Genomic DNA, 10,583 nt, shown 5'->3' with positions numbered 1-10,583 from the left:
CAGGCAATACTCTCCTCACATCCCTCTGACATTCACTGCACGCTGAGGAAAACCGGGCTCCAACCTGCTGCGGAGCGCATATCAACGTAGAATCTAGCACAAACTTACTTCACCACCTCCATAGGAGGCAAAGTTTGTAAAACTGATTTGTGGGTGTGGTGAGGGGTGTATTTGTAGGCATTTTGAGGTTTGGGAAACTTTGCCCCTCCTGGTAGGAATGTATATCCCATACGTCACTAGCTCATGGACTCTTGCTAATTACATGAAAGAAATTCAAGCCAGCCATGTGGAAAAAACTAGGCCCCAATAAGTTTTATCACCAAACATATGTAAAAAACGATTAAACATGCCAGCAAACGTTTTAAAATACACTTTTATAAGAGTATGTATCTCTATTAATAAGCCTGATATCAGTCGCTATCACTGCATTTAAGGCTTTACTTACATTACTTCAGTATCAGCAGCATTTTCCATCCCTAGAAAAATATTAACTGCACATACCTTATTGCAGGAAAACCTGCACGCTATTCCCCCTCTGAAGTTACCTCACTCCTCAGAATATGTGAGAACAGCAAAGGATCTTGGTTACTTCTGCTATGATCATAGAAAACGCAGGCAGATTCTTCTTCTAAATACTGCCTGAGATAAACAGTACACTCCGGTACCATTTAAAAATAACAAACTTTTGATTGAAGAAATAAACTAAGTATAAAACACCACAGTCCTCTTACGACCTCCATCTTAGTTAAGAGTTGCAAGAGAATGACTGGGTATGGCAGTGAGGGGAGGAGCTATATAGCAGCTCTGCTGTGGGTGATCCTCTTGCAACTTCCTGTTGGGAAGGAGAATATCCCACAAGTAATGGATGATCCGTGGACTGGATACACTTAACAAGAGAAAGGTAAACCCCAGAACTGGAGACGAGTTTCATGAACGGTACAGGAAAGTACTTGACCCTTGCACAGGTGATATAAAACAACCTTCCAAGAGCAAGGGAGAAAAATGGAACAAATTCCCATTTTCAAGGAACAACAACCCAACTGGTAACCCTAAATCCAATACCAATATCAGGACTGGGCCAACCACTCCCAGGACTGAGAGGACTCCTACACAGTGTAAGAACGTCCCTCCCTATGTCTGAGCCACAGACAATTATGAAAGCAGAAACTGCCCGAGAGGAAATTATTTGAGCTTGAAACTAAACAAGAGCAAACACGGAAATCAAGCCCTACAAGATCCATCCTGGACCAGGGCATGGTCTCCATGCCGTCTATGATTCAACATCATAGACGGCATGGAGACCATGCCCTGGTAGCACTCAGAGGCACCACTTTAAAAATAATAAACACTTGATTGAAGAATCTTCACTAACACCTCACTTTGCCTTCTCCTATCTAACTAACACAGGCAAAGAGAATGACTGGAGTGGGAGGGAAGAGCTATATATACAGCTCTGCTGTGGTGCTCTTTGCCTCCTCCTGCTGACCAGGAGGCGATATCCAACAAGGATGAAATCCGTGGACTCATCTTATCTTGTAAAATAAATGGTATATTCTGTCTGAATCACAAAAGCAAAGAACTTTTACTTTTCCAAGCAACAATGAAGGGAATTGTATTCCTCAACATCAGTAACGACTTCCGCTATGTGTGATCATAAAGATTTTATTTTTATAGGATTCAAAGAAGGTTGCCTAAGTAGCTATATGTCTATCTGCTAAATAACCAGTCACTCATTACACTGCCAATATAAATGTTGATTTAAAAAGTACCAAAGTATGTATTAAAAAAAAAAGCACTAACAGGTAGAACTAAATGACAAGTCCAATTCAATGCTCACAATAAAATGTTAAAATTTTATTTCTATGTTAGAACTTTGTTGATATGAGCAGTATCAAAAACACTCAGACTCCTAGTGGGTTGCGCCATACAAAACTATTACAAGACTGGAAATAGAGAATCCCTATGCACATGCTCACACGTTGAATAAGTTAACACAATTTTTTCTTTCTGGCACAGTATCACAATAATTACCTGCAGCTCCCTGGGCGGTCTCATCAGTACGTGCAGCTGAAGAGTTAGCACCCTCCTGATTATCAGGATCGGCCATCTTCTCCTGTCGGCGAGCTTCAGCTGCTGCTCGCTTGCCCAGGCCAGAGCCTCGCCGACTACAAGGGGGGGGAGGTGGACGAAGAAGAAGAAAAAGATGGAGACAAAAATCAGAGAAGTAGTTACTCATATCACTGATCTAGGTAAATAACACTACAAGCTAACGGATAGAAAGTCAAATACCAGACAGAGATTTAAAGAAAGTATGATAAACACATTCCAATCCATAATCTAACATCTATACAACAATAAACATGAATAGTAGTAAAAAAGGTGCAAATATAAAGATGGTTACATAAAGGAATAATTAATGATAAAAAAATGCTCCGTGGCAAAATATGTTTTTAAAAATGTAAAACGGTTTAAAAACATAGCTCAAATCCTGCTAGGAGACATGGTTTTGAGACAGGTGCGGCATAGGAATCTATTCTCCAAACATTGGCATTATCCATATCAAGAGACACTAGTCATAAAATAAAATGCTCTAACAAATGACAATTTTATTACATTAGAACATGCCTTTATTTAGTTGGATGTGTTACAAGACTTAACATGGCAAATTATGAATTTCCAGAATGACATTAATAGAGACAGGTAGCCATTCTCAATTTCTTCATTATGTCAGTCATTAAGCATAACTTGTGTACCTGGTGCTAGCGCAGGAGCCCGTGGTCTTCTGGCGTGTGCTCCGCCGCAAACTGGGGAGCTCAGCCGGTGGTGACTCACTGCGCTTTTTTGTAGACTTCCGCAAGTCTTGAGGAAAAAAATTATATATAATTTAGTATGTTTATAAGCAACTATCTTCCATTGTATTAAACTCTAAGGGCTTGATGATCTAAAGCTCAGGTCTTGCCAGTATTGCAAAGTCCTTCAAACAATTTTATAAAGGCAAATTTTAGCTTAAGGGTGGTTTCTCTCTTACAATTTAATGCTCAAAAAAAAGACAAAGATTGTGCGTGTTTTCTCTCTATGCCGGTGAGCCCTAAATCCTTTCACAACACTATCCCAAGCACGCACAATTATAAAAAAAAACATTATTTAGCTGCTTAATGCGAAAGAAGGCGGCCACTTGCAGCCTTCAGCTCCTTTCTGAGCCAGATTTCTCCTTGTGAAAGTGCAGCACACTAAGATCTGGATTTGCCCAGATTTTAGCGTGTTTCACTTTCAAAAGAAGAAATCTGGCTCTAAAAAGTGCCAAAGACCCAGAGTAGCCGCCTTCTTCCACATTCGGCAGCTTACAAAGCTTCAGATTGCACATACCTAAAAAAAAAAAAAAATTATGCTTAGCTGATAAATTTATTTCCGGATATGGTGAGTCCACAGCTTCATCAATTACTGTTGTTACCCCAAGCAGGAGGCGGCAAAGAGCACCACAGCCAAGCTGTTAAGTATCACTCCCTTACCCACAACCCCCAGTCATTCGACCAAAGGGAAATGGAGAAAAAGGAGTAACACAAGACGTAGAGGTGCCTGAGGTTATAGTCAAAAGAACAACTGTCTTAAAATAAAGGGTGGGGTCGTTGACTCACCATTTCCAGAAATAAATCTATCAGGTAAGCATAATTTTTTTTTTTTTCTTTCCTATGATATGGTGAGTTCACGTCTTGAGTAATTATTGTTGGGAACCAATACACAAGCTAGAGGACACAGATAAATAGGGAGGGATAAGACAGGCAGTCCTAAACAGAAGGCACCACCGCTTGAAGAACCTTTCTCCCAAAAGAAGCCTCAGCCGAGGAAAAAAATATCAAAATATGTAACTTTTTTTTAAACTATGTAGAGAAGACCAAGTAGCAGCCTTGCAAATTTGTTCCACAGAAGCTTCATTTTTGAAAGCCCAAGAAGAAGAAACAGCTCTTCTGGAATGAGGCGTAATTCTCTCAGGAGGCTGCTATCTAGCAGTCTCGTAGCCAAAAAGAAAGTAGTAGCAGTAACTTTCTGACCTTTATGTTTCCCAGAGAAACAGACAAAGAGGGCAGAGGACTTGAGAACATCCATGGTCGCCTGTAAGTAGAATTTAAGAGCACGTACAACATCCAAATTGTGTAACTAAAGTTCTTTGGAAGAAGGATTAGGACACAGAGATTGAACAACAATTTCCTGATTGACAACTAAATATGCTTACCAGATAATTTCCAGGACACAATGAAACCGGGAGGGTAAAAAAGAGAGGCGGACCCTATTCTTAGGGCACCACAGTCTGCAAAACCCTTTCTCCCAAAAGCTGCTTCAGCCGAAGCAAAAATGTCAAATTTGTAAAACTTTGAAAAGGTATGCAAGGACAAATACGTAGCCGCCCTACAAATCTGCTCCATAAAGGCCTCATTCTTGAAATCCCACAAAGAAGCCACAGCTCTAGTTGAATGAGCCGTAATCCTCTGAGGAGACTTATGTCCCGCTGTCTCACATGCTAAGCGAAAAATGCTCCTCAACCAAAAGGATAGGGAAGTGGAAGAAGCCTACTGCCCTCTGCGCATCCCAGAATAGACAAACAATGCCGAAGTCTGTCTAAAATCTTTAGTAGCCTGAAGATAGAATTTCAAAGCCCGAACCACATCCAAATTATGAAGTAATCGTTCCTTTGAAGAAGGATGATTAGGACACAAGGAAGGAACCACTATCTCCTGATTGATGTTGCGATCAGACACAACCTTAGGGAGAAAACCCAACCCAGTGCGAAGAACAGCCTTAGCATGAAAAACTAGGTAAGGAGGCTCACATTGCAAGACCGCCATTTCAGAGACTCTGTGTGCCGAAGCAATAGCCAATAGAAAAAGAACCTTCCAAAACAGTAACTTAATGTCAACCGAATGCATGGGCTCAAACGAAGCCCTCTGCAAAACCTTAAGAAATTTCATTTAAACTCCAAAGAGGAGCGGAATGTCTAAACACAGGCCTGATTCTCGACAGAGCCTGAACAAAAGACTGAATATCAGGAAGCTCAGCGAGCCTCTTCTGCAATAACACCGAAAGAGCCGAAATCTGTCCCTTTAAGGAACTAGCAGCAAAGTCTCTTCTCCAAACCGTCCTGGAGAAAGGAAAGAATTCTGGATACCCTGACCTTATACCAAGGGAATCCACGTTCTTCACACCAGAATAAGTAGGTCCTTCACACCTTATGATAGATGCGATGGGTGACCGGCTTTCTAGCTTGAATGAGAGCATCAATCACTCTCAGAAAACCCTCTCTCTTGGCTACGACTAAGCGTTGAATCTCCACGCAGTCAGCCTCAGAGAATCTACATTTTGATGAACAAAAGGACCCTGTTCCAGCAGATCCCTGCGAAAGGGTAACCTCCATGGAGGAGATGATGACATCCCCAACAGGTCCACAAACCACATCGTTGGCAGCCACGAAGGAGCAATGAGAATAGCCTAAGCATGCTGCTGCTTAATGCGGGCCACTACCCGAGGGATAAGTTGTAACAGTGGAAAAATGTAAACTAGGTTGAAACCCATGGCACTGCTAAGGCATCTATCAGCTCTGCCTGGGGATCCCTGGACCGCGACCTGTACCTGGGTAGCTTGGTACTGAGTCTGGATGCCATGAGATCTATCTTCGATGTCCCCCATCTGTTGCAAATCTCCGCAAACACCTCAGGATGGAGAGACCATTCCCCCAGATAAAACGATTGCCTGCTGAGAAAGTGTGCTTCTCAGTTGTCCACACACGGAATATGGATCGCAGATAGCGAGCATTTGTGGGCCTCCGCCCATTCCAGAATCCAAAAATTCCCTCATGGCAAGGAAGCTTCTCGTTCCCTCCTGATGGTTGATGTAAGCCACCGAGGTAATGTTCTCCGATTGGAATCTGATAAACTGGGACGAACCCAGAAGAGGCCAAGCCTTCAGAGCATTGAAAAATAGGGTACTCAGCAAGAGTGTTACCACAGCGCTACCCTGTAGATTAATCAAGCTGTTCCAAAATACAGCCCTCCCTAGTTGGCTGTGTATAATTAAGACAGAGAAAATAATAATGATTTGGAACTGCGCTTTTGTAGCACGATTAATCAATCGGCAAAGTAAAAAAACAGAATTTATGTTTACCTGATAAATTTCTTTCTCCTACGGTGTATCCGGTCCACGGCTTCATCCTTACTTGTGGGATATTCTCAATCCCTACAGGAAGTGGCAAAGAGAGCACACAGCAGAGCTGTCCATATAGCTCACCTCAGGCTCCGCCCCCCCAGTCATTCGACCGACGGTTAGGAGAAAAAGGAGAACCATAGGGTGCAGTGGTGACTGTAGTTTACAAAAATAAATTTAAACCTGACCAAATGCCAGGGTGGGCCGTGGACCAGATACACCGTAGGAGAAAGAAATTTATCAGGTAAACATGAATTCTGTTTTCTCCTACATTGGTGTATCCGGTCCACGGCTTCATCCTTACTTGTGGCAACCAATACTAAAGCTTTAGGACACGGATGAAGGGAGGGAACAAGTCAGGTAACCTAAACGGAAGGGAGGGAACAAGTCAGGTAACCTAAACGGAAGGCACCACTGCTTGTAAAACCTTTCTCCCAAAAATAGCCTCCGAAGAAGCAAAAGTATCGGATTTGTAAAATTTGGCAAATGTATGCAGTGAAGACCAAGTCGCTGCCTTACAGATCTGTTCAACAGAAGCCTCATTCTTGAAAGCCCATGTGGAAGCCACAGCTCTAGTAGAGTTAGCTGTAATTCGTTCAGGAGGCTGCCTTCCAGCAGTCTCATAAGCCAACCGGATGATGCTTTTCAGCCAGAAAGACAGAGAGGTCGCAGTCGCCTTTTGACCTCTCCTCTTGCCAGAATAGACGACAAACAAGGACGATGTTTGTCTAAAGTCTTTAGTTGCTTTTAGATAAAACTTCAAAGCACGAACCACATCAAGATTGTGTAACAGACGTTCCTTGTTAGAAACTGGATTAGGACACAGAGAAGGAACAACTATTTCCTGGTTAATATTCTTATTGGAAACCACTTTTGTAAGAAAACCAGGCTTGGTACGTAAAACAACCTTATCTGTATGAAACACCAGATAGGGTGAATTACACTGCAAAGCAGACAATTCAGAAACTCTTCTAGCAGAAGAAATAGCAACCAAAAAACAAAACTTTCCAAGATAGTAACTTAATATCTATGGAATGTAGAGGTTCAAACGGAACCCCTTGAAGAACTGAAAGAACTATATTTAGACTCCATGGAGGAGCCACAGGTCTGAAGACAGGCTTGATTCTGACTAAAGCCTGTACAAACACCTGAACATCTGGCACGGCTGCCAGACGCTTGTGCAACAAAACAGACAGAGCAGATATCTGTCCTTTTAAGGAACTAGCTGACAGACCTTTCTCCAATCCTTCTTGGAGAAAAGATAGTATCCTTGGAATCCTAATCTTACTCCATGAGTAACCCATGGATTCGCACCAGCAAAGATATTTCCGCCATATCTTATGGTAAATTTTTCTAGCCTGGATCAGAGTATAACTGATTCCGAAAACCCACGCTTAGCTAGAATCAAGCGTTCAATCTCCAAGCAGTCAGTTGCAGAGAAACTAGGTTTGGATGTTCGAATGGACCTTGGATTAGAAGGTCCTGCCTCAAAGGTAGCTTCCATGGTGGAACCGATGACATATTCACCAGGTCTGCATACCAAGTCCTGTGTGGCCACGCAGGAGCTATTAGAATTACCGAAGCCTTCTCCTGTTTGATCCTGGCTACTAGCCGGGGGAGAAGAGGAAACGGTGGAAAGACATAAGCTAGATTGAACGACCAAGGCGCCACTAAGGCATCTACTAATGTCGCCTTGGGATCCCTGGACCTGGACCCGTAACGTGGAACTTTGGAGTTCTGACGTGACGCCATCAGATAGGCCCCATAGCTGAGTTAACTGGGCAAAAACCTTGGGGTGAAGTTCCCACTCCCCCGGATGGAAAGTCTGACGACTCAGATAATCCGCTTCCCAGTTGTCCACTCCTGGGATGTGAATTGCTGATAAATGGCAGGAGTGATCCTCTCTCCATTTGATGATCTTGGATACCTCCCTCATCGCCAGGGAACTCTTTGTTCCTCCCTGATGATTGATGTACGCTACAGTCGTCATTTTGTCCGACTGAAATCTGATGAATTTGGCCTCCGCTAGTTGAGGCCATGCCTGGAGCGCATTGAATATCGCTCTCAATTCCAAAATGTTTATCGGGAGAAGAGATTCTTCCCGAGACCAAAGACCCTGAGCTTTCAGGGACTCCCAGACCGCACCCCAGCCTAAGAGGCTGGCGCCAGTCATGACAATGATCCACTCCGGTGTGCGGAAACTCATTCCCTGAGACAGATGATCCTGAGACAACCACCAGAGGAGTGGGTCTCTGGTTTTCTGGTCCATTTGTATCTGGGGAGACAAATCTGCATAATCCCCATTCCACTGTTTGAGCATGCACAGTTGCAGTGGTCTTAAATGAATTCGAGCAAAGGGGACCACGTCCATTGCCGCAACCATTAGTCCTATTACCTCCATGCACTGAGCTATGGAGGGTTGAGGAATGGATTGAAGAACTCGACAAGTGTTCAAAAGTTTTAACTTCCTGACCTTCGTCAGAAAGATTTTCATTTCTACCGAGTCTTATTGTTCCCAGGAAGGGAACCCCTGTGAACGGGGACAGAACTCTTTTCTATGTTCACCTTCCACACGTGAGACCTTAGAAAGGCTAGAACAATGTCCGTATGAGCCTTTGCTTTGTGAAAGGACGATGCTTGTATTAAGATGTCGTCTAGGCAAGGTGCTACTGCAATGCCCCTTGGCCTTAGCACCGCTAGAAGGGACCCTAGCACCTTTGTGAAAATTCTGGGAGCAGTTGCCAATCCGAAGGGAAGAGCCATGAACTGGTAATGCTTGTCCAGAAAGGCGAACCTTAGGAACTGATGGTGATCTTTGTGGATAGGAATATGCAGGTACGCATCCTTTAAGTCCACGGTAGTCATATATTGACCCTCCTTGATCATTGGTAAAATTGTCCGATGGAACTCTGAAATGATGGAACTCTGAGGAATTTGTTTAGGATTTTTAAATCCAGAATTGGCCTGAAAGTTCCTTCCTTTTTGGGAACTACAAACAGGTTTGAGTAAAAACCCAGTCCTTGTTCTGCTGTTGGAACTGGGTGTATCACTCCCATTTTTAAAAGGTCTTCTATGCAATGTAAGAATGCCTGTCTCTTTATCTGGTCTAAAGATAAGCAAGACATGTGGAACCTTCCCTTCGGAGGAAAGTCCTTGAATTCTAGAAGATACCCCTGAGAGACCATTTCTAGTGCCCAGGGGTCCGGAACATCTCTTGCCCAAGCCTGAGCAAAGAGAGAAAGTCTGCCCCCTACTAGATCCGGTCCCGGATCGGGGGCTACCCCTTCATGCTGTCTTGGTAGCACCAGCAGGCTTCTTGGCCTGTTTACCCTTGTTCCAGCCTTGCAATGGTTTCCATGCTGGTTTGGGCTGGGATGCGTTACCCTCTTGCCTAGTGGCTGTAGAGGTAGAAGCAGGTCCGTTCCTGAAATTGCGAAAGGAACGAAAATTAGACTTATTTTTAGCTTTGAAAGGTCTATCCTGTGGAAGGGCATGGCCCTTTCCCCCAGTGATATCTGAAATAATTTCTTTCAACTCTGGCCCGAATAGGGTCTTACCCTTGAAAGGAATATTAAGCAATTTTGTTTTGGACGACACATCCGCCGACCAAGATTTTAGCCAAAGCGCTCTGCGCGCCACGATAGCGAAACCAGAATTTTTCTCTGCTAATTTAGCTAACTGCAAAGCGGCATCTGTAATGAAAGAATTAGCCAACTTCAGGGCGTGAATTCTTTCCATGACTTCATCATAAGAAGTCTCCTTCTGGAGCGAGTTTTCTAGTTCCTCAAACCAAAAAGCCGCTGCAGTGGTTACAGGAATAATGCAAGAAATTGGTTGAAGAAGAAAACCCTGTTGAACAAAAATTTTCTTAAGTAAACCTTCTAATTTTTTATCCATAGGATCTTTGAAAGCGCAACTGTCTTCTATTGGTATAGTCGTGCGCTTAGCTAGCGTTGAAACTGCCCCCTCTACCTTAGGGACCGTCTGCCACGCGTCCCTTCTGGGGTCAACAATTGGGAAAATTTTCTTAAATATAGGAGGGGGAACAGAAGGTACACCTGGCTTCTCCCACTCCTTAGTCACGATATCCGCCACCCTCTTAGGTATCGGAAACGCATCAGTGTGTACTGGGACCTCTAAGAATTTGTCCATTTTACACAATTTTTCTGGGACCACCAAAGGGTCACAATCATCAAGTGTAGCTAGGACCTCCTTAAGTAGGGCGCGGAGGTGTTCTAGCTTAAATTTAAATGCTATGGTATCAGGCTCTGCCTGCTGAGAAACTTTTCCTGTGTCAGAAATTTCTCCCTCAGACAGGCCCTCCCTCACCACCAAGTCCGATTTATGTGAGGGCACTACAGATAAATTATCCTCTGCGTCTGCTTGCTCAT

The 10,583-nt window shown here is 43.6% G+C and overlaps 1 protein-coding gene across 9 annotated transcripts in view; it reads right to left on the bottom strand.

The window, feature by feature from the left end:
* TRIP12 (thyroid hormone receptor interactor 12) overlaps positions 1-10,583 on the bottom strand; it is a 1,052,161-nt gene that overhangs the window by 811,865 nt on the left and 229,713 nt on the right. For 8 of the 9 annotated variants that reach the window (XM_053709826.1, XM_053709829.1, XM_053709830.1 and 5 more), the window contains 2 exons: positions 2,754-2,859; positions 2,032-2,165 (listed from right to left, as the gene is read on the bottom strand). In XM_053709826.1, coding sequence (XP_053565801.1) covers positions 2,032-2,165; positions 2,754-2,859 — 240 coding nt within the window. The remainder of the gene's footprint in view (positions 1-2,031; positions 2,166-2,753; positions 2,860-10,583) is intronic. The other variant, XM_053709835.1, reaches the window with a different exon arrangement.

The sequence above is a fragment of the Bombina bombina genome, chromosome 4 (genome assembly GCF_027579735.1).
Source record: "Bombina bombina isolate aBomBom1 chromosome 4, aBomBom1.pri, whole genome shotgun sequence".
NCBI classification, from domain to species: Eukaryota; Metazoa; Chordata; class Amphibia; order Anura; family Bombinatoridae; genus Bombina; species Bombina bombina.
Note: the sequence above shows the minus strand (reverse complement) of the source record. Positions and strands in the feature narration are given on the sequence as shown.